General features: G+C 48.2%; 1 protein-coding gene across 4 annotated transcripts in view; it reads right to left on the reverse strand.

The window, feature by feature from the left end:
* The window catches only part of ZDHHC14 (zinc finger DHHC-type palmitoyltransferase 14), a 300608-nt gene that overhangs the window by 109390 nt on the left and 166752 nt on the right, over positions 1 to 24466 (reverse strand). For 2 of the 4 annotated variants that reach the window (XM_032253217.1, XM_032253215.1), the window contains exon 2: positions 21257 to 21417. In XM_032253217.1, coding sequence (XP_032109108.1) covers positions 21257 to 21417 — 161 coding nt within the window. Of the gene's footprint in view, positions 1 to 21244; positions 21418 to 24466 lie in introns of all 4 variants that reach the window. The other 2 variants (XM_032253216.1, XM_032253214.1) reach the window with 1 other exon arrangement.

The raw sequence follows: 24466 nt of genomic DNA on the forward strand, positions 1-24466 counted from the left end.
CACAGTGTGAATAGATGGAGCTGCCAGGGCTGGCTAGTGCCTGCCATGGGGTCTCTAATAAGCACCTTCCGAGAACCAGGTATTGGGAACCTAAGAGCACACACCCCCACTTTCGACAGAGAAATTCTGCTCCAGGGAGGGCGAAGAAACAAAACAGCCTCCCGAGTCACAGCAGGGCAAGGCAGGAACCAGGCACCCCGGGTGATCGCACGTCACCCAGACCTGCTCCAGCTCCTTTTCTGGCTTGCAGCCGGGAAAGAGGCACGTTCACGCCCAGCCAGGCCAAGCCCAGGCACGGGCCTTTCCAGAAAGCATTTCCTTTTTTTTTGAGACAGAGTCTTGCTCTGTTACCAGGCTGGAGTGCAGTGGTGCTCACTGCAACCTCCGCCTCCCAGGATCAAGCGATTCTCCTGCCTCAGCCTCCCGAGTAGCTGGGACTATAGGCGTGCATCACTGCACCCAACTAATTTTTGTATTTTTAGTAGAGACGGGATTTCACCATGTTGGCCAGGATGGTCTTGATCTCTTGACCTCATGATCCACCTGCCTCAGCCTCCCAAAGTACTGGGATTAGAGGTGTGAGCCACTGCGCCCGGCCACCAGGAAGCATTTCTAAGCAGTGGCTGTGGTGTTTCCTGGGAGGGCAGGCCTGGCCAGTAGCTCCTCCATCCAGGTCTTTGAGTCAGCTTGGCTGCCTTCCCTGCCAGCCTTCAGGCTTGTAGTGGGAGCAAGGACTCTGCCTTAATCACCACATCCAGAATCCCAGCCCAGCTCTGAGTGCCTGGGAGACGCCAGGGACCCTTGTGGAGCCAGATTCTGCCCGCAGGAAGTCCATGGACCCTACATCCACATGGTCCCAGCGTCCACCCACTGGCTCCCTTTCACCTCCCGGGCAGCCTCTCACCAGGAATGCACAGCTCTTGCAGGGCAGGGGTGGGGTTGGGGAGTTCTAGGTTTTTCCGTGACTTGAGCGCAGTGGCTGCTTGGGGGGGCGATGGGGGGTGGGAGGGGATGCTTGTCCTGAGTGGCTTCCTCGCTGACACCTCCATTCTCTAGGAGGCTGCCCGCTCTCACAGTGCTACAGCTCACATGCATAAAATGCTCTGTATATGTATGAGGACATTTTAAGTCAGTGAATCTCAACATTACTGTGCTAGATGCAGATTCCCAGGCCCTGTCTCCAAGAGACTCTGGACGGTGAGTTCAGGACTGAGCCTGGAACTTGTCTGAGAATGAACTGCTCAGGCGGCTCATCCAGGGGTCTGCTGACCTCAGCGAGAGGCCGCAGCTTAAGGACCCCTCCCTCCCTGTACCTGAAGAAGGGGTACAGTCTTCATAGACCCTCTCGGGAGCCCCCACCCCAAATCTGCTTAGAGAACTGCATGGAGAGCCCAGCAGCAGCCCTAGCCCCAATAACAGAAAATGAGGGGCCAGCCACAGACAGTGGAACAGGGGGAGCCCCCTCGCCCCGCTCGCAGAGCTTCTGGCTCACAGTCCCAGCGTCCACCTTGGGGGCTTCAGCAGCACCTTCTCTAAGGCTGTGCTGGTTGTTCCCATGGCTAAACCCCAGTCGGGCAGCCCTGGTCCCTGCTTCCTCCCCTCACTGCCCAGGGCCGTGGGTGTCGGGTGTCGTGGTCGCTGATGGACTGACCCTCAGGCCCCTCCCCTGTCTTATCATGGCTGCCAGCCAGGCTGCTGCAGGTCCCCACAGCCCCGACGCCCCAGGCTGCAGCCGCTTCATCTCACTGCCCCACACGTTTTCTGGATACCTTCAAACTGCCCCTCCGCCCCTTCCCTCTGAAAAGCTGTGAGTTGAGGAACTGAAACCATTTTGTTTGATAAGTTATAAACACCCAGGTCTCTCACTGAACCCACAAAAGCCTCAGAACCTAAGAGAAAAAAAGGTGTCAAACACTCTGAGAACATCTATGTATTCTGCGTTTAACTTTTAAATTCAGGTCCTGGCATCGTGGCTCACGCCTGCAATCCCAGCTACTCAGAGGCTAAGGCAGAATCACCAGAAGCCATGAGGCAGAGGTTAAAGCAAGCCATGATCACGCCACTGCACTCCAGCCTGGGTGACAAGAGCAAAACTCCATCTCAAATAAATAAGTAAATAAATTCTACTCAACAACTCAAGAGGTCTGGGTGAGAGCACCTGCTCTGTGCCAGGTGCGTGCGTATAGTTTCTGTTTCCTAATGATCGACCGAGGGTGGCTGCTTTGTCACGTTTGTCCCCCATGTTTATCTGAGCGCTGGGACAGCAGGTCTCACACGCATGCCTGCTGGAGACTCTACCTGCTGAGTCAGAATTTCCAGGGGAAAGTGCTCGCTTCGATATGTACTTTATTATTGAAAATAATACGCATGGTAAGAAAAAAAAAAGCAAGCAGGTAAACATTTCCAACCTCCACGGGGTTCTCTTCTGCACGAGGATAGCAGCCTTCAGCCTAGACCACACCGTAGCACATGCCAGCTGCTAGCAGGTGTTTGATGAAAACTCAGCACGGCCTCTGAGCTTTGTCCCTGGCCCTGACCCCAGCGAGGAATGCTTCTCCCACACACGGGATAGATGGTTTTGAATGAAGCAGAGTGAATGTCATTCTCAGGGGTAGTTGCAAGAAGCCACACTCAGCAATGCTCTCTGAAGCGATATCCAATAAAGGACTGCCCTTGCACAGGGTGGCTAACACCCCCATGCTCTGAGGACCTGGGTTCCCCCAAATGTCCTTCTGCAATCTGCATTTAAATGCTGGCTGCTTTTTGGTTTTAGTTTCTTACAGGCTTCCATTACAACAACTCATTACAGCCTTGTTCAGTTTCTTATTTCTTATGTTCTAGTGGGTTCATGATTAGACACGCAATGTCTCATAGCGTCCTGCTTGGATAAGCAATTTGCTGTTTTCACAGCTTCTTCAGGTGAATGCATCCATTCCTCATAATGCTTCTGTGAGTCAGACAAGGCGTTGAGATCCCATTATCCAGATGAAAAAGCAAAGCCCTCGGAGAGAATTACTGATTTGCCAAGGCCAAGGCAATGAGTAAGAGGTCCTGCTTAATAAATATTTGTTGAATGCATATCTATTAATGCTAGAGTTTATGTAATGACATTTATGGATTTTTTTCTTCTAATTATAAAGGTAACACAAGCTCATCATAGGCAATATCAGAAACATACAGAGAAAAAAATTAAAATTACTTGCCAGTCCCATCACAAAAAAACTTGTTTATATCTTCTTCAGGTCTAGATTGCTATACATATTAAGATTCCAATGTCCATCCAATTTTGTATTTTGCATATTTTCATTGAAATTGTATAAGGACAACTTGTATAAGCTATTAGATATTTTCGAACTCAACATGTTAAGACATCCTGAAAAACAGTCATCATAGAGGCATAGCATAATTCATGTATCCATTTCCCTACTGGTATGCATAGAAATTGTTTCTATTTCCTTTCCACTATTATAAATAACTCTATCATGAACATCTTCGTATTTATTTTCATATAAGGTTTCTATTTTGCTCCCTGCAGCCCTGTCAATGGGGGCCTATTTCAACTTCTTTCACATTGAGTTTCTTCCATCATTTTATTATTTTGGTTCTTCACATTTATTTCTAAAACTTGATGCAATGTAGAAAGACAGTTTCTAATTCTCTCTCTGAAAATCCAGATATTTCAGAGCTTTCCTTCCAGGCTCTTTTCTGGACAAAACACTTATAACTGGTACAACTCCAAAACAGCACTCATTGCAACCTAAGCTTGAAATGGGGAAAAACAGAGTGAAAGCAATGAGCAGCATATGCCTTTAGGTGAGAATGTGAAGTGCCATGAAACAGGAGCACACTTTTCTTCCAGGAAGATGCCGTCTGAGACGGTGGGGTGGCTAAGCCCTCCGGGGGAGACATGAGGGCAGATCCTGCTTGGGTGGGTTCTTTCCACCCGTTCAGGCACAGGATAGTGGCCAACTCAGCTCTAAAGCCCATGGTTCTAAAGTCATGCCCACAGAAAGAGGCAACTGGCTGATTCTGGAGTGAATTTTTGCTGCACTTGATGGGGAGCAAAGCTGTCCTGGAGAAGAGTGAGTCAGCCAGAGTGGGGCTGACTCTTGCCACACCAGCTGTCCAGGTGACAGATACAGTACACCTGCTTCAGAAGTCTGCAGGGCAGCAGGTGCCTGGCTGAAGCCCACTTATCTCAGAGAAATGGCCAACCACCACGTCCTTGCGAATGACCTTTGTAATCTGCTTCTGTACTCATCATCAGTCTCTCTGTAGCCATAACTGCCAAAATGTGCACGTAGTTATTAAAATATTGATTAAAGAAAACCAATAACCATTTATCATCATGGAAGAGTGGTTGTTAGTTGCTTTTATCTCTGTAGAGCTTCATGGGAAGCCTGAAAACGCTCCCAATCATCATATTGTTTGTGTGTTTTGAGCTGCGATTAGACTCAGAAATGGTCACTTTCGTCTGTATTGGAGAGCTGGGGAGAAATCCAGCCTCTGAGGTTGGGAGCTGAGCAGCCTGCCGTACAGGTCCTGCTCTCAGATACTTCTCCCCTAGCAAGCTCCTACAGCAGGGAAGAGGAAGCTCTGCTCTGCGTTCTTGCACTTTGTCTTATTGTTTGTTTGTTTGCTTTTTTTTTTTTAACCAACAAAGTTCAGTTGGTGATTTTTGCAAAATTCCATCCCACTCATTTTTGTTTTCATAATGACTCCCTACAACCACACTGTGCGCTATCAAGTGGAAAAACAGAATCATAGGGGCCTGAAATGAGGATCCCAAACAGAAGACATAAAACCAAAAACACAATTCTGAGTCTTTCATTGTTTTCGCCTGAACCCAATCTTTATCGATGGGCCATTGCTTTTCTTATATTAGAAACTCCTCCTCTCCACAAAACTGGATTCCATTTTTGCACCAGAATCATTAGTTTTGTTTTCCTGTAGGCTTGGTAACAGCTGGGTGTCAGCCCTCTCAGTTGGGTACTCCTGTCACTAAAGGGCCTACCCGTGGGCGCTCTGGGTGATCAATGGCTCTTAAACACTTTCCCTGTGGAATGCAGACTAGCCAGGTTGGAAATGAACCATCAGAATACCAGCCATCTGTCAGAAGGGAATCAGGGGGACGTGAATGTCACCCAACTCAGAGTCATTACCAGCCTTGTCAGGGGATGGCAGCATCTTGGCTGGGGATTTAGACCTATGCTGTCCAAGGTGGTGGCCACTGGCCGCATGGGGCTATTGGGCACACATGGTGTGGCTAGATTTCAAAGATTTCGTACAAAAAAGGAGAATGTAAAATATCTCAATATTTCAAATATCTTTACATATTGATTACTTTTCACATGATCATACTTCCAATAACTGGGCTAAATAAAATACACTATTTTTTTTTATTTCGAGACAGAGTTTTGCTGTTTTTGCCCAGGCTGGAGTGGGATGGCATGATCTCGGCTCATGGCAACTTCCGCCTCCCAGGTTCAAGCGATTCTCCTGTCTCAGCCTCCCAAATCACTAGGATTACAGGTGGTCGCCGCCACACCCAGCTATTGTTGTATTTTTAGTAGTGATGGGGTTTCTCCATGTTAGTCAGGCTGGTCTCAAACTCCCAACCTCAGGTGATCCGCCCACCTCAGCCTCCCAAAGTGCTGGGATTACAGGCATGAGCCACTAAAGTATACTATTAAAGTGACCTTCACCTGCTTCTTTTTACTATTATAAAGTGGCTGCTGGAAAATTTACCATATGTGGCTCACATTATAGACTATTAGACAGCACTGGTTTGGGCCATTAAAATCACTCATTGGAAATCAGGGGAAATCCACTATTCAACCCAATAAGAGTGACGAAAGCAAGGGCAGTCCCCCGTACTCTGCCCAGACCGCACAGTACAGGCGTCACACTGGGGAGCAGCCTCTGTTCCTGTTTTAGTCTGTTTGCTTGGGAGCACCGAGCTGAGAGCCATCTATTGCCCACACTTCTCTCAGTGGTACAGAAATGAAACCAGGAAGTCTGCAGATGGACCCAGCTGACAAGAGGTGGAACACAAACCCCTTCCTTGTCTTGAGGCTGAAATTATTCTTAGAGCTAAATTTACAAATAAGAACAACCAAAGTCTTGTCCCTAAAGTAGTATTTTGTTTTCATCTCATTCTTCAATGTAATGCACGCTGGACCTATCTAACCAGCCACTCACCTCTGCCGAATGTGAAAACTGTGCACTTTCTGTCCGTTGCTATAACGTCCATATATATTATGGAATGAGCCACTGGACACTGAGATCCTAACATGGCAAAAGTCAAGTTTCTCTTCCCTTCTATCAGAACTGGCACCAATTTTGATGCCCGGCGGAGCCCGCCCAGAGCCCCCGTCCCGGCACAGGTGCCCCGCCCCCCCTGCGGCGGCCCCCCCCCCCCCCCCCCCCCCGTGGTGCTGCCCCGCCCCGTGGTGCTGCCCCAGCTGCCTGTTTCGTTTGGCAGCAGTTTCGCCCTCTGCCCTGACCTAGTCACCACTAGCAAATCCTTCTCTGCTGCGCCAGTGTGCGAGACGCTGTGCTAGGCCCGCATGTGCAGTATTTCATCTCCTTCTTCCAGCAGCCCAGCAATTCAGGAGGTGCTATTTTGTCCTTGGCTCAGAGAAGATGACTCTGCAGCTGGAGGGCTAAGCAGCCCACCCAGGACACAGCCCAGAGTGGCATGGTCTGATCCGGGGTCTTGGCCTTTCCCCTGCAGGGAGAGGACTGAGACTTCCCTCGGTGTCTCTTGAAGGGATCCCTCTGCACTCCTGTTCCCTGGCACAGGCCCAGCCTCATCTCCAACCTGAGCCCCTCAGCTCCCCCAACTCTTCCTCCTCGTCACCCCGACCTCTTGCAGACTTCTTCATCAGTCAGAATTCTTCAGCTCACCTGGGACCCGCCCGGACCTGTCCCTCGCCTATTGGCAGCCGTCTCCTTACCCTTCTGTCCCCCAAGCCCAGGCCTGCCCCCAAAGCCCCACCTGCCACTCTGCTCCAGCCTTTGCTTCAACCTCAGCCTTGAGTCCCTGTTCCAGCCCTGGGGCCTGGACACTGAGCTGTCTCCCTGGACTTCATCTCTGGCTTTCCTGCTCAGTCTCCGTACGCACTTCTGACTGTGCTGTCAATTAGAGCAGGCATTTTTATTCCTTTCAAACCTTGTTTGCCTGGATTCCAGACCCGTTCCGCCTGCTTCTGACGGGAGTTCCAGCCCCTAGCATTGCCTTAACCCCGATCAAGCAGCATGGTGAGGGCGTGAGCTCAGATGCCAGGCAGGGCTTTGAGCTGTGCTCTGCCGCTTCCTAGTTGAGAAGCTTTGGGTGTTACTCACCTTTTGTGTGCTTCAGTTTCTCCAGCGGTAAAGTGGGAATCACAGTAGCCCCTGACTCAGAGCGCTGCCAAGAGGACTGATGAGCATGTGGGACACACGCACATGGGGCCTGGGGACAGTGGGTGCTGCAGGGCGCTGGTCATCCCCCTTTCCACCCTCCACCTCCCCACCCCTGTTCTCTCTGCCGGCTCTGCTTTCTTGCCTGCTGACCTCTGCCTTGTGTAGCTATGACCCGCCACGACACGAACCAAATCCACTAATTACTCCGTGTACGCCAAGCTTACCAGCTGAAGACGTCTAGCTGGGGTCCCCATATTTTCCTGTTCAGTCACTAGTTTCTGAAATAACGCCTCCCTTCTCCTGGTCTCTGTCGCCCCCCTCCCCCCATCCCAGTACCCTCTCCTCTGACAATTCACAGCCTTCGTGTCTTGTGAACCCAGCCAGGGTGCATCTCTCTACCGCAGAGGCCTCCCTCGATTAATCCCTCCTGATCCTCTCCTAGGCACACCGTCCCTCAGCCCTCACAAATTCAGTTCACATTACAGCAGTGGTTCTCAGCTGGGGGTGATTTGTGCCCCAGGGGACATCCGACAATGTGGAGAGATGATTTTTTTGTCACAGTTCTAGTGGGTAGAAGCAGGGATGCTGCAATACACAGGGTTGGGGGTGGGGGCCCACAACAAGGAATTATCTGGCCACACGGCATGGCCATAAACCCTGCATTACGATCATCTGTCCTTGTTGATGTTCTTCTGTTTAAAAAGAAGCTGTCAGGGGCTGCTGTTGTGCGTGCTAGCCCTGCAGCTGGAATTCTTTTGTTTCCTCTGTAGCACCTAAGACAATACCATGCCTAAGACGGATTAAATGATAATGATTAATTTTCTAAGTACACAGCTATCCAGGAACATTTTTCATTACATGTCTGGGACGTGTCATCCTACGATAGGAAATAGTCACATAAAGGTTTGAAAAGTCTGTGCTCTTTGAGAGAAAAATGGGGAATTCTCTTTGTAGTCACCAACCGAAAGTTTATTCAGCTACAGGACTGACGTGCCGCTTCAAGGAGGGCCTGGGGGGGTCACAGCCTCATCAGCGAAGATCACGCAGACAAACCACTGGAGACCAGCTCCGTGTCTGTGTTCCTTTCTAGGAACATGAGCTTTTCGCTGGCATTCACAAAATTAATATTGTATATGATAGCAAAGCCTCGTCATCTGCATCTAAGAGAAACATGTCTTTTCTTTCCTAGATTGGAAGTGGCATTGAGGAAGGTGCATCCAAATGATGTAAAATCCACGTTGAGTCCTTAAGGGACAGCTGGAAAAGAGAGGGGCCCTAGGAGAGAATCCCTGGCAACCATCACAGGTCTGTCCAAGGTCTCTTTTAAAAACACGAGACCTGAATAGAGGAGAGAGAAGACCATAGCTCCACTCCCACCTTGGATGGCAGGATTGACGCACAGGTGTGCAGGCACCCATAACTTGGATGGGGGCTTATATAGAGCACAGGTAACTCAGCGTGTAACTGACCCTGCCCAAAAGTCAACAGCTGAGGCAAGCTGATGAGAGCCATAGGCATTCCTGTGTGATTCCTGATAGAGCTCTCTCTGCAGAGTATCACACCATCACAGTGATGATCAGAGAGGAACAGCCTCGTTCCAAATGCTCATGTGTTTTACTCGCTGCCTCAAAAAGCTTATTTTTTTTTTTTTGAGAAGGAGTGTCGCCCTCTCACCCAGGCCGGAGTGCAGTGGCACGATCTTGGCTCACTGCAACCTCCGCCTCCTGGGTTTAAGCAATTCTCCTGCCTCAGCCTCCAGAGTAGCTGGGACTAAGGTGTGCGCCACCACACCCGGCTAATTTTTGTATTTTTAGTTGAGATGGGGTTTCACCATATTGGCCAGGCTGGCCTCGAACTTCTAACCTTGTGATCCGCCTACGTTGGACCTCTAAAGTGCTGGGATTACAGGCGTGAGCCACTGTGCCCAGCCTTAGAATTCTTTCAAATGATTGAAAATAAAATAAATAAGATGGATACATCTGAGAGATTTTAGTTAAGTCTTTACGCCCAATTCCTTGTCCTCTAAATCTGTGTGGTCCAGTGTGGGAGCTCCTAGTCCTGTGTACCTATCCTACAGAGCTCCTCAAGCGTGGCTAGTCTGAACTGAAACATTCTGGCTTAAGTGAAATATACTATTAAAATTAATTTCACCTGTTCCTTTTTTACTTTTCAAACATCACTACCAGAACACGTGCAGTCTCGCCTGCGGCTTGCCTTCCATTCCTAGTGGAGGTGCCACTCATCACCACACCAAGGGTGCTAGAGTTGCGTTTGTTAAAGGCAGAGAAGATTTTAACCCGCTTCTATTCTGTGGATTTCTACTGAATGTAAAGAACAACTAACCCATCCACTCAAGGACACTTGGACTTCAAGTTTCTCTCCTTAAAGGAAAATAAAGAGATTTTTTTTAAGTGTACACTCCAAATTGTGATGGTATGTCTCACAGCATTCATCCGCTTGGACTTCTGCTTCCTCCTAGAAAGTGTTATCTACAGTTTCCAAATAAATGCTGTTCACTTCTGTCCATCTATGTCAGCCAAGCTTTTCCTTCAGGAGTCTTGGAAGGTAAATCTGGACAGATGAAGATGGTGGGGAATTTCTTCCTCACCAAACATGGTGGCGGGAAGAGCCCTCATGGGACAGTGCCACTGTCCTCCCAGAGGCACCCCCATCTGCCTTCCCTGTCCTCTCTCTAAGTACCCCTAGCCTCTGAGTGCTGCCCCCATGTCAGACTTTCAACTACACGGTAGCCATACATTGTCTCATGTCTGCAGGCAATGATTCTTAATCTCAGAACTTATCTACCAGAAACACAAAACAGTTAATGAAGCTCCCATCCTTACATGTAAGTTTTCCAGGGCACAGAGGGAAGGGAGATGCAGCTCCCCCAGAGCGGGCTGCCAGCTGCCCCCCACCCACAGCATACAGGTCTAAAGTAAAGAAGTGAGAAAGGTCACCAGGAGGGCAAAGGGTGAGTTGGTTTGATCATGACAGGGGTTCTGAGGGCGATCATTACGGCGGAGTCTCAGTGATATCACAGACATGCATGTGGACCCCAAAGAGGATACCTTGACAAAGTCCTACGTTCACAGAGTATGAGAACACGTGGATGACATGAGGGCCCCCATGATGAGGAAGAAAGATCCCATCCTTGCCAAACTCTAGTCCGGCATCTCTGAGGGCTCTTCCCAGCGAGACCCTGATATGGGGGCTTCTGTGTCTGTTTCTGCAATGCCCAATTTTAGCAAAAATCCTGCTGAGTCAGGTTAGCCAGAACGCTCACTCTCAATATCAGATCACCTTCACTACCTGATGGGGATCCTCATCCCCCACCATCCCCCAGGGAATCTCTGACCGCCCTGGCCTGCCTGCGGTGGAATCCAGTTAGGTTGGTTTAGCCAGACAACCCCTCACCCCTGAGGCTCCCTTTTCATTGGCTTCCATCCACTGCCCCCAACCCTGCTCCTTGGCTGTAAATTCCCACTGTTCCTTCCTGTATTTGGAGCGGAGCTCAAGGCCACTTCCCTACTGCAAACCCCACCATTGGTCCCTGTGACCTTGCATGGTCTCCCTGAATAAAGTCTGCCTTTGTGTTTTAACAAATGTCTGAATAATTTTAACAGTGAGGTGTGAGAGATGATCAGGGGCACTCTGAGCATGTTATTTGGCAGATGGCTCTAGGTTAGATCAGATTCCCAGTCTGGACTCCAGTCACCGAAACCTTGCAGATGTTTCTTAGGAGGCAGAGTGTGGAAGGCTCCCGGGGCCTCTCCCTGAGAGGCTCTGCAGGGAAGGCCTGGCTTCTGGGACGGCAGCCCCTGCTCTCCAAGTCCTCTCTCTCGGGCTCAGCGTGGCTGGGACTCTTTTCCATGCGGCTGCACCTGCTCAGCCTTCCCGGTCGGTCTCCTCCCAGCCAGGTCCCGCCACACCTCCTTGCCTTGGTCCACTTCCTCTGTCCTCAGTGGGTCCTTTGTTTCATTTTGTTTCTGAGCTGCCTTTCATGCTACCTCTGCCCTTGGAATAAAAATGCCTCCCACTTCCCGAACACAAACAGCCTGCCCACTCCCCAGATTAACGTCCTCCAGGGATTTTTCTCCTGAGCCCGCCTGGCCTCCTCTCCTCCTCACGCCCAGCGCATCCACCGCAGAGGGCTGTTCCAGAGATCATTCTGCCCCACGTGCCGGCTGCCCTGCCGATGCTGGATGAAGGGTTTCATCTCTGGCTTCCTTCTAAAACCCAATTGACTGACTCACTCCCTCACTTGAAAGAGCTACTGTTCCATCATCTTGCTTTATCCTCCCAAGGATGCCAGTTAAAGTACTAATGATAGTGATATTCCAGTGAGTCATTGAAATATCTTATTTTGTGGTACCTACAGTTTGCTTGTTGAATTTACGTGGGTGTGCATGGAGCTTTGCATTTTAAGATTATCAGAAGACGTCATTTCTTCTGTTTAAGCAGTGGAACTGTCGAAATAATCTTCTGAAGTATTTAGGTTCCCAGATTTTCACAATCAAGCAAAGGAGAAAGAGGGACTTGTTTCTAGAATCCTAGAACGATAATGCTGGAATGACTGTTTGCACTCAGTGGGTCTATTTTACAGACACTGAAATTAAGGTCCCAAGAAGTCAACACATTTCTCAGAGTCACACAGTAAGTTCATACGGTTATTTTAAACAAGTAACAGTAAGGAATAAGATGCCACTTATCTCACAGGCACTGCAGGGAGGGCGGTGATTAAACGGAATGCTCAGAGTAGAGGAATTAGTAGTTAGCCAAACTTTTGAAACTATGCCAGCCCTGGGAGTTTCCGTGGAGAGGAAGCAGAGGCTGTGCTTCCTCTGCTCCACCTAGAGGAAGTTCACTAGGTGGGATGCGGAAAGGCCCTAGTGCCGTGCTTCTCACCTTCAGGTGACTCACCTGTGGTCTTGTTGAAAGGCAGATTCTGATTTATCAGGTGAGCAAGGGCCCATGGGTTTGCATTTCTGTAAGCTCCTGGGTGACGCTGATGTTGCTCTTCCACGGACCTCACTTGAGTAGCAAGGATTTAGAGATTCCATTTCAGAAGCCAAAAAGACAAAGGAGAGCTATACAGAACTGGATCCCATACCAGGATCCCAGGCCTGTCACTGATTGGCTCTGTGTCAGTGGGTGGAGTTGCACCTGTCTCTGAGTCTCAGTTTACCCATCTGTAAACCAAGGGATTTGTCCAGGATGACCTCCATGACTGCTGAGGTCCTTTTAAGCTGGACTGTCCCATGAACTCAGAGCCCAGCAGCGGCCTCACCCCAGGAAGAAGGGAGGGGACACAGAAACCTGTTGTGGAGGATGACAGACCCATGCATCACCAGCTTTCTTGATACCCTTGGCTGGGTAAGTGTGGGCCTGGAATTTTCATTAGCATGCTCCAGACCACTTGCTCCTTGCTTTGATCATATTCTTGAACCATGCACGTGCTCCCAAGTTTTCCATCCTTTGATGCCACTTGGTCCTTTACTCCCCTATTCCGCAGCAACCTCTGTCTTTCCTGCCCTCAGGTGATCTTCTCCTCGCCCTGGTTATGCCATCAGCCTTCCCTTTCCATGGCCCTGTATAGAAGAGCTGATTCTAATCACAGTATATTCCGGTTTTTAGCAGAGCATGTCAACATGTATGCCACCATCATCCTGCCGGCTTAACACAAACTCTGAAGTGACATTGGTACAGTAAGAGAGAGATTTCCCCTTACCTGAAAGGATATCCTGGCATTAGGGAGGAGTTCATCAATTCTACAGAAGAGATTTCACATCTTTACATAGGTACACGCACTACACAAAGAACATTCAGGATGGAAAAGCTGCAGTCTCAAGAATGCCTGTGTGACACTGCGGTTTCTCTGGAGTGCCTGCTTGACGCCGCGGTCTCACCGGAGTGCCTACGTGATGTTGTGGTCTCTCTAGAATGCCTGTGTGAACTCAGGAATGCAGATTCCTAGGCTCAGTGCAGGCTGAGCACAAAAGTGTGATCTCATCAAGTTAAATAACCTCCTGCTCTCAATTTCTCTTCCTGTAAGGAGGAAAATGCCACTTTCTACCCACAAAGCTCTCCAGAGGACCAAGAAGACAATTCTGCGATGGACGGCCCACCAGGAGAGAGGAGACACAGGACGGTTTTCTAGAGAGCTGTCATCCTAAGTCCCCACACCAATCAGCATATAGTAATGTTGCCAACTTCAAGATCAAGGAAATATGTTTGCATCAGAAACTGGCTTCAATTCCAACACATGGTACATTCCCACAAGTGTGGATTTCCAGAGGAAGAATAAATAACACAGGCTTCCTTGAATGTCCTGGATGAAAACCACACATCCTTCCAAATCCTGTGGAAAAACAACATCTCTGGACCCTTCCTTCCCTTAGAACTAGGCCCTTCAAAATCTTGTGGTATTTCCCCAACACCATAATTTTGAGTTGTGACATCTGGTTTCCAGCTCTCCCAGGCTGGCGTTTCTGTTTAAAGGGACATCAGGATCTTGACATCCTGAGCTGACCCTGCACTTGCGAAGGAGGCTCGCTGCCCCACTTCCGGGCGTCTGTGCACTCTAGATGATTCTAGCACTTTCCCCAGACAAGGAATCTATGCTTTTTTCTAGGACGTCCTTTTCTTCAGAAGCCTTTATCTCTTCCAGAAGGTAAGTCAGACACGATGGGACTCCCCAACTCTCCCTAGCCTCAGACATCACGGAACATCTAGACATCAGTGAGAGTCCCACTGGAAAAAGGCCCCTGTATCTTCAAGAAGCTCCAAGAGGGGAGTTAGATTGTCTGGAAATTTCCTGAAGTTCCTCCTTCTCCACCCACTTGAGCCCAGGATTTGAGAACCAGGCCCGTGAGCCGCAGCATGCTGGGCATGGCTTTCTATTTCGAAGCTCAAGGCTGTGCTGGGAGAGGGATACGGTCCATGGGAAGGGGACGTGCCACTCCTCCAGGGAGCCAGGCATCGCTTGCTCAGGGCCTGGTCCCCAAGGCAGCAGGAGCTGGGCAGGACCGTGCGGTGGCTAAGAGCACAGTGTGATATCAGATGGACGAGCGTTGGACTCCCAGCTCTGGCTAAGTGACCTCTGGCAAACCCCTTTCCTCCCAAGCACGGGCATCATCACAGGTATAACAGGATATGGATGGTGGGCAAATGCCATGGTGTGGCTGCATCCCACACGGGGAGAGATGCTTCATCATCAACAGCCATGAACATTTTCTGGCCTGTTCATCAGGGCCCAGCAGACCAATCACACAGATGCATGGGAAAAGCCCAGGGACTGTTTCATTTCTTGGGCACAGGTAAGTGCTTAAAGCTGGTGGTGGAGGAGAAAGTCCAAAGGCTACTGACATGGCATCACAGTGACCGCCTAGAACAGGGCAGGAAGCAGCGGGGAGGGAGGATGGGAGAGGCAGTGAGGATGCCCACACTGGCAGGTGTGGCCTAGTCAGAGTGCATGGGAGGCTGAAAGGGCCACTGCAAATAAAAATTACACAAAGGGTGAATTGTGGTGCCATTGGAGGCAAGTAGAAAGATGCAAATATGAGTCGGAGGAAGTAGTCAAAAATGTCACCTTCTTTTTTTTTTTTTTGTTTTGAGATGGAGTCTTACTCTATTGCTCAGGCTGGAGCACAGTGGCACAGTCTTGGCTCAGTGCAGCCTCCATCGCCAGGGTTCAAGCAATTTTCCTGCCTCAGCCTCCTGAGTAGGTGAGATCACAGGTGCATGTCACCACGCCCAGCTAATTTTTTTTTTTTTTTTTTGAGATAGAGTCTCACTCTGTTGCCAGGAGCCAGGCTGAAATACAGTGGCGCGATCTCGGCTCACTGCAAACTCCGCCTCCCGGGTTCAAGCAATTCTCTTGCCTCAGCCTCCCCAGTACCTGGGACTACAGGCACATGCCACCATGCCCAGCTAATTTTTGTATTTTTAGTAGAGACAGAGTTTCACCATGTTGGCCAGGATGGTCTCTATCTCTTGACCTCGTGATCCACCTGTCTTGGCCTCCCAAAGTGCTGGGACTACAGGTGTGAGCCACCGCACCTGGCCAGAAAATGTCAGCTTCTGAAAAGAAAACTGACAAAAAGCAATCAACTTAGCTACCCGTAACACCTGCTATTTTGAGCCTGCCACCTTTTTTTGGGGGGAGGGGAGTGTATTCAACAGTATGGACAACTAGTATACAGCACAGTGACCACACAGTATGTCAAGATTCAATCACAGATCAATTGCAGCCAATAGACTACTCGTTAGGTAAAAATCAATGAAATCATCACATTTAAAGCAATTTGATGGTGAATATTGACAACATAAAATGAAATTAATACTGCCCAAAAAAAAAAAAAACCCAAACGAAAAAATTCCCCAAAATTGCATATGGTAAAAAAACAAAATCACAGAAAAAATGGTCTTAGTAGAAATAATAGTTCTATAAAAAAATTCATAATGGCAACATTTGTAACACTGATCAGTGAAAAATCTTAGTTACAAATTTTATGCAGAGAAGAAATTACTCCAATAAAAAGAATTTTAGTGAAATAGAAATGTAAATGAAAAAAACTGGAAATAACTTGTGCAATAGGGAAAATTATGGTCTTAAATTAACTTAAATAGTCTTTTCCTGAGAAAGCATTTTCTCCAACAAAAATCCATTAGTGTCGTTAAAATTTCAATTAAAATGTTTCTACTCTTTTTCTTTTTCTTTCTTTCTTTATTTTTTTTTTTTTGGAGACAGAGTTTCCCTCTTTGTTACCCAGGCTGGAGAGCAATGGCACGATCTCAGCTCACTGCAACCTCCGCCTCCTGGGTTCAAGAGATTCTCCTGTCTCAGCCTCCCAAGTAGCTGGGATTACAGGCATCTGCCACCACGCCTGGCTAATTTTTGTGTTTTTAGTAGAGATGGGGTTTCACCATGCTGGCCAGGCTGGTCTCGAACTCCTGACCTCAGGTGATCTGCCCACCTTGGCCTCCGAGTGCTGGGATTAAAGGCATGTGCCACTGTGCCCAGTCAATGTTTCTACTCTTAAACGCACAATTAAGATATCTTGGGGCGGGGAGGAAGCCCAGCAAGTCAAATGAGTGGATCAAAACTTCCTGTGGTGGTGGAAGTCTTCCCAGGAGATGCTCTATCTAGGATGGGTTGGAACTGTGTTCATGACAAGTCCAGTCTTTCATAGGGTCAGGAAGTTGCTGTGCTGTGGTTTCTAAAAATCTCCTCCAGAGACTGTTTCAAGGATTAATTTAGGAAATAAAAGATAAGCTTTACTCTTAGTACTGGTGATTGGTTCTACGTACTATAGGAAAATTTATGGATGATGAGAATTTGACCAAAGACAAGGAGAAGGAAAGGGAGGGAGTGGAGGAGGAAGAACAGAAGGAGAGAAAACGCACAAAACGCACACACGCGCACATGCACACACACACACATGCACATACACATAAGGGCACATCCACTCTGCCTGCGGAAGTGGCATTCTATGCTGTCAGCAACACACACAGGGTGGAGATAATCAGTCAACAGATTCTGCCACAATGCAGTGATTTTTTTTTTTTTTAAGACAGTCTTGCTCTGTCGCCAGGCTGGAGTGCAGTGGTGTAATCTTTGTTTACTGTGACCTCCACCTCCTGGGTTCAAGCAATTCTCCTGCCTCAGCCTCCTGAGTAGCTGGGACTACACGTGTGTGCCACCATGCCTGGCTAACTTTTGGTATTTTTTTTTTTAGTAGAGATGGGGTTTCACCATGTTGGCCAGGATGGTCTGGATCTCCTGACCTCATGATCCTCCTGCCTCGGCCTCCCAAAGTGCTGGGATTACAGGTGTGAGCCACCGTACCCGGCCAGAAGTGAATTTTTAAAAGTCCACCAGCTTCTTTTGATCTGGTTCCACCCTTACCAAGCGAAGTCCATCATGTCTATGGTATCCGGGTTGCTGTAGAAGGAGGTGCCTTCTACATCACTAGCCTTGCCTGGGGAGCCAAATCCTCCCAGTTCCCATTTCAGCTCCTCGCACCCTCTGCGCCACCTGAGTCTCAGCATCGATCGGGTCAGGACTGTGGAGGCCGGGAAGAGAGCACACCTGTGGGAATATGAAATCCTTTCCCCTATTTTGATCCCTGGAAAAGTCTACCCCTAATCAAAATTAAATGCTTTGATCCTGCAATTTCTAGTACAGTACTTGTCATTTTGTTCTAGCCTCAAATCAGTTGCTTAGGATCAGATCATCCTTGGGTGAGCTGCAAAACCTGAGTTTCTGAAACTGAAGTTTCCAAGCAAGCCTCCAGTGACCCCAGCTACCCTGGACCCCTGCTGCTATTCTTTGATGTCTTTTTAGCTGCAACCTAAATCATCAGGAACATTTTTTCAGCAGAAAGAAGCGTAAGGCATTTCAAGAGCCTTGAAACAGACTCTGAAGCGCAGAGCCCTCCTCCCCACCTACTCCTCTCAGAAGTCTGAAGACAGGGGAAGCTGTTTAAATCCTTGGCAAATCTTCAATAAATTACTCAGATGGCTGATTCCAACAGGCCATTATGGGCTTCTATAAGTAAGAGATCTACAATGGATTATTAGAATGAATAACCCTAACAATAGAAAGTTTCCAAATCTATTTGTTCATTTTTCTTTCTTTAGTCAGATTACACAACATAAATGTGTTAAGATTTCATTGAAACAACCTTATTTTCCAAAGCCAAGTAGTATACGGGAGGACTCCTTATGAAGAATTAGATCAGTGATGGAAAAGACCCGAGGCTGCGGATGCCTGCGCCCTTTTCTCAGCCCGGAGGAGGTACAGCTAAGCTGGCAGGCAGCAGTCCCAAAGACATTGTAGCAGCGCTGCCATTTATTCCTGTCACGGTTCAGGAAGCTTTTTATGAGAACCTCCATTTGTAGAAGGTAGAGAGAAAACCGCGTGGGAAATGAGAAGAATTAAACAAAACAAACAAAGGCCCTGTACTACACATCCACAATGTGCCAGGCCCTTTTCCTGTAATCGCTGATTCCGACAAGAACCTCAAAAGGTCCATGCCATTACTCCTGTTTCACAGATAAGAACACAGAGAGATAGGGTGTAGATAACCGCACTGCTCGTCAAAGTCACACGATTAGAGAAACGGCGAACCAGGATTCAAACCCACGTCTGAGTGTGTCCAAAGCCCTCTCCTTCCTCTTCTCCTTCTGCTTCTTCTACCCCAACTTCTTCCTCTCTCCCTTCCCACTCTCCTCTTCCTTTTTCAAACATCTTTCTATAGATGTAATTTATATACCACAGCAGTCACCATGGAAAGTGTGCAATTCAGTGACTTGTAGTGAATTTATTGCATTGTGCAACCATCACCACGGCCTAATTTCACACCACGTTCATAATCCCAATTGCTCAGGTCACGTGCAGTCAACCTGCACCCTGACCTTCCCAGCCCCAGGAAATCACTAATCTCCTGTCTCTGAAGATTTGTCCTTTCTTGGACATTTTACACAAATGGAATCACACAGTACGTAGTCTTTTGTATCTGCCTTCCTTCCCTTAGCAAATGCCTCTAAGGTTCGTCCATGTTGTAGCCTGTATCAACATTTTTCTTCCTTCTTATTGCTTCATGGAATCCCACTGTGTGGATACCACATATTGATCATCAGTTCATCCTGTGATGGACATCTGGGTTTGTTAGGTATCATGCAGCTGTGAATATTCATATACGAGTCTTTGTGTGGACATATGTTCTTATCTCTTAAATATATGCCTAGGAGTGGAATTGCTGCGTCATATAGTAATTGTGTTTAGCTTTTGGAGAATTTTGAGAAACTGCTTTCCAAAGCGGATGTACCATTTTATATTCCCACCAGTTTCTCCACATCCTCACCAGCATTTGTCATTGTCAGTCTTTTTGATTAGTGCCATCCTATGGGTATGAAGTGGCATCTCACTGTGCCTTTTTTTTTTTTTTTTTTTTTGAGACAGAGTGTTGCTCTTTTGCCCGGGCTGGAGTGCAATGGCATGATCTTGGCTTACTGCAACCTCCTCCTCCTGGGTTCAAGTGATTCTCCTGCCTCAGCCTCCCGGGTAGCTGAGACGACAGGCTTGCACTACCACACCCAGCCGATTTTTGTATTTAGTAGAGACAGAGTTTTGCCATGTTGGCCAGGCTGGTCTCAAGCTTCTGACCTCAAGTGATCCTCCTGCCTCGGCCTCCCAAAGCGCTAGGATCACAGGCGTGAGCCACTGCGCCCCGCCTTACCCACTTTGCAAGAAAGGTAGAAAGCCTGTTCCTAATCGTGCTGATTTTGCAGATGCACCCGCACTAAGCTGGAAACGGGGATCACGGCAGGAAGCTGCACCAGCCCCACCTGGGAGCCGGGCCCTCGCACTGAGATTATCAAGTTACCTGCTCCGGTGACGTGGGCATAAGCCACATAGCTCCGAGGGACACTAGCTTGCCTTCCGTCTCTCTCCCCAGTGACATGAGAAGCTGGAAAGAAAATGTTCTGAAACCTGGGCGCCTGGGTTCGAGGCTCTGGCTCTGCCACCTTCACCCATTTAAGTCCCTCTTGGGGGCTTGGTTTCCTTATTTGTAAAATGGGTATAATAATAAAGTTTTCCTTACAAGGTGGCTTAGATGTGAAAAAACACAGCGATGGCCATGGATGGGCCTGACAAATGATGAAAGTGCTATAGAATGTGGGTCTCAAAATTATGCACTAGCATGTCTGTCTTGGAATCCCACAATGCAGGGGCTAAGAAAGAGACTGTCCGCCCACTGCTGCTTCCTCCTCTCCCTCCTTCCTACCTCAGGACACAAGACAGCTGCAGTCTAGCAGACGGCACCACACACTCCACACACTCCCAGTTCACTGTTCCCTTCCCAGGCAGCAGGGATGAAGGATGAAGGATGAAGGCAGATGCCGAGAGAAGGGCAAAGCTGTGCTTTAGCGCTTGGGGAATGGGAGGACCAGAATAGGCACTTTTTAGCAAGATCCACAGCTCTATCTCCTAACACTGTAGACAGGGAGCTCCCTCCAGCTTTAGTGGAGGCTGCAAAGGAAAGTCCATAGAATAGGAAGAATTCTGGGAGAGAAATATCTCTGCCAAGTGTAAACGTATGTTCACACCAAGTCATCACAGCCCCTCTGCCGTGCTTGTGAAATTTACCGAAGCAGCACAGCAAAGCTACACATTCACCATTACAAACTTTTAAGAGCAAAAAAAAAAAAAGCTCTCTTTTTAATTAAAAAAAAAGAACTTTAAAACTTTGTTGTGTAAGGGATTAGGATCTGTTTTAATATCTTCAAAATGGGTTGTAATAAACTTTTTAGTATGGGTTTTAATATCTAAGCAAAAATAAAGCTATTTATCTCAATACATATCACAGATACATGTTTATTATACCTAAATAAAGGAAATTTTCAATCCTAGGCTGGATAAACAAGAAAGCAGTCTAAGATGTAACTTTTCTAGATTCATATCATGGAAACTGGTCATGCTCCAATGACTGCAAAAGAGAAAAAGGGTAGCAACCTACAACTCTAGATCTTTCGGGATGAATGCTGCTTAGTAGAACAGAAGTGAACACTTGGGTTTCAAAGAAACATCAGAAGCACAGCTCACAGGCGATGCTTTGCTCTTGCGGGCCAGCAGTCCTGCCTCCAGGGCACCTGTCCCTCCAGTCTTTCGTCCCACCTCCTCTGCAGGTCATCCTGCCCCCCTAGTGAACTAAGGAATTCTGACTTCCAGCCTCCTTCCTTCCCAGCGTCAGCCCCTCCTGCATGGCCCTCGGCCTGCCTTCCCCACTGTGGCTGGGCCTCGGGAGGGAAGTGACCAGAGGCCAGGGCAGACCTTCAGTGTTACCTATTTGCCTTTCCAGGTCAGCGGCTTCATCAGGCGTGGCCCGTGGCAGGACTCCAGGGTCGCTGAAGCTGGTGCGGAGCAGGGTCCCCATCACAAAGAAGAACAGGATGCCAGCGACTGCAGGGATGGCAGGGGTGATTTTCACCGCCAGGTACGGACAGCTACCAACAGGATGGACAGGCCGGGGAGAAGGGGAAGAGAGGAAATACAATGTCAGGAATCAGCAGTAAGCAGTCTTCATTTTCTAAGAAGCCAAAAGCTTATTTGGAGGAGAGAAATTGATTTCCACTAAAAAATTCATCCCTTTTTATCGCTGTGGAAGATTTATGTTTGGGGAGTCCTGCCGTTCTCTCTTACAGACAGCTGAACCCCCACTCCCTAGCACAACAGCCCAAGCCCTCTGCTCTCACAGGAAGATGCTGGCAGAAGAATGAAAATTAGTCTGGCTTGTATAATCAGCCTAAGACACACAGAGCTTGTATGAATATACACGTGTCCTCTGAGCTATAAACACAGTTCATGAGTCTATGAGATACCCCCACCCTCCCCTGGAATTACATAATAGAAGAAGACACCAATTTAGAATGATCTTCATGAGAGCCGGCCTCTCCCACTTGGGTCAGACGACTCAAGGACTTTCAGCCAGACCAAATGCTGAGGACTGTACACCCACTTTCAAAGGGCAAGAAACCAATTTTCTGTGTTTTGGAGGTAATCTATTCCCAAGTGAATGAGCTATGGAAATGGACTTGCAGGCAAGTTTCTGAAGACGATTTAAGGGATTTCAGCAGCTAAAATAGAATCATCTTGGGCTTTTCCAGAGGGCATCTGAACTACCAACGGACCAACAGGGCCCAACTCTTAATTCGATCTCTTCACTGGTGTCAGTCTGACAAGCTGACGTGAAGCAGGAGTTGTTGTGAGTCAGGGAGAGGTGCCACTGGGACAGACTAAACTCTACACGAGGCCAGCCTCGGAAGCAGCGTCTGACATTTGGCCTCTGATCTGGGTATTCTGGAGCCTGGGTGGTTCCTGCCATGGCTCCTTGATGCAGTCAGATGCCTGGGCCTAAGTGAAGGATGGGATCTGCAGGGACCACAGTCAGTCCACTGTCACCACATTAAATAACATCATGCGCATTGGGGAATATGACGCCAAATCGTGGAATGAGAGCATCTAGCATGGAAAGCAATGCTAGATGGCCCACCTCATCAGAAGATGCTGTTCCAGGCCCTCAAGACGAAACAGAGATGGGGCAGCTGGAGAAGAAAGCATTGCAAAGCTCAGCTCTGCTCAAGACTCGGAAGCAGACAGGGATTTTGGTCATGAGGCCCTGGGAACCAGCACCCCACTGCTGTGCAGGTCTCGATGGGTGGCAAAGGGATGCTGGCACGAGTCTGAGGCTTGAGAGCCACAAGCCGTGATCCCCTTTGCTGAGACAAGGGATACAGCATTAACATGCCGGCCTTCAAGAGGCCTGCAGATGTAGACACAGCTTCCTGGGACCACTGCTGACGTTGACAACGTGTACCGTGGTTGTGCAGGAGTTTCCTAGCAGGAGGAGATGTACAGCGAAGTATTTAGAAATCAAGTGTCATGATGTGTGCAGCTTACTCCCAAACAGTTCAGAAAAAACACTGTCTAGACAGAGCAAATGGGGTAAAGTGTGAGCAGTACATGAATCTGGGTGAAGGGTAAACGGACGCTCTTTGTACTACTCTTATTCTTGCTACTTTGCTGTAAGTTTGAAATTATTTAAACATAAAAAGTTAAAAAAAGAAACACAGTCTATATTGAAGGCATGAAATTACCCTGGTATGAAATAATAGATGTGTGTGTGTGTGTGTGTGTGTGTGTGTGTGTGTGTGTGTGTATAGCGCACATATATATATATATGCTATATATATATAAACCCTGAATACATACAATTTTAGTCAAAAATAATCTACTTTAGTGGGATTTTTTTTTGTTACAAAATGGTTAGGGAAAAGAGCAACTGTGTAGAAGAGAATTTTCCAGAAAAACTTCAATTCACAATTCAACAGTTTGAACAATGGCAGTGAATAAAAGAAGCCCATGTTTTCCCCACTTTTTCAAGATTAACAAATTTGAATAAGATGCCTAGAAATAGAAATTCCATGGAATACTATGCAGCCATCAAAAAAGATGAGTTTGTGTCCTTTGTAGGGACATGGATGAACCTGGAAACCATCATTCTCAGCAAACTGACACAAGAGCAGAAAATCAAACACCGCAGTTCTCACTCATAGGCGGGTGTTGAACAATGAGAACACATGGACACAGGGAGGGGAGCACTACACACTGGGGTCTGTTGGGGGGAAATAGGGGAGGGACAGCGGGGGGAGGGGAGTTGGGAGAGATAGCATGGGGAGAAGTGCTAGATGTGGGTGATGGGGAGACAGGCAGCAGATCACAGTGCCACACGTGTGCCTATGCAACAATCTTGCATGTTCTTCACATGTACCCCAAAACCTAAAATGCAATAAAATTAAAAAAAAAAAAAAAAGATGTCGGCAGAGCAAAGCCAGCTTCAGCAAGGGCCCAGCTGGACGGTGTGCACCAGACAGGCCTGGTTAGGAGACAGTGCTGCACCTCAAGTGCTGACAGCTGTGATTTGACTCTACGGAGCTTCTCCAAGGACGGCTACTTCTGAATGGCCAGAACTCTCCCGTGAAGGTGACTTAGTGGAGCTTAGGCTTTGGTGTGCTTCTCTCTTTTGTGATTTGCACTTGAACACACACTGATTTATTCGGAGCCATCCGAGGGAAGGAGGAAAAGGCAAAGTCCAGTTGACACAGGGAGGACCACTGCCTGCCAGGGTTCTCCCACTGCACAGTGGGCTGGCGCACGCGGAGGAATCAGGGCATGGATCCGAAACGCAGCTGTTTGTGTCTCCCTGGGAACCCTGCTCCTGCTCCTGTCCCCGCAGGAAATCTCAGGCGGGTCTAATCACTTCCCTGATCATACTATGAAGGTAATAGGAAATCCTCGTCACTTTAAGTAGAAAACAGTGTCATTTAAGTAAATAAAAGAGTAATAATCCCTGTGCATAATGGTAACATCTACCTTGATATGAAGTTAAGTCCTCTCCACTTCCCCAGCCCTCCAGCTGCAGTTTCTGGCCCTTCCATGGTGGAGAAGAAAGCAGGTGGAGTGGAGAGGGAGGCAGGAAAGAGCCTACAGGAAGAG

Source organism: Sapajus apella, unplaced genomic scaffold (genome assembly GCF_009761245.1).
Source record: "Sapajus apella isolate SASKATOON/1434 unplaced genomic scaffold, GSC_monkey_1.0 scaffold82, whole genome shotgun sequence".
NCBI lineage: Eukaryota > Metazoa > Chordata > Mammalia > Primates > Cebidae > Sapajus > Sapajus apella.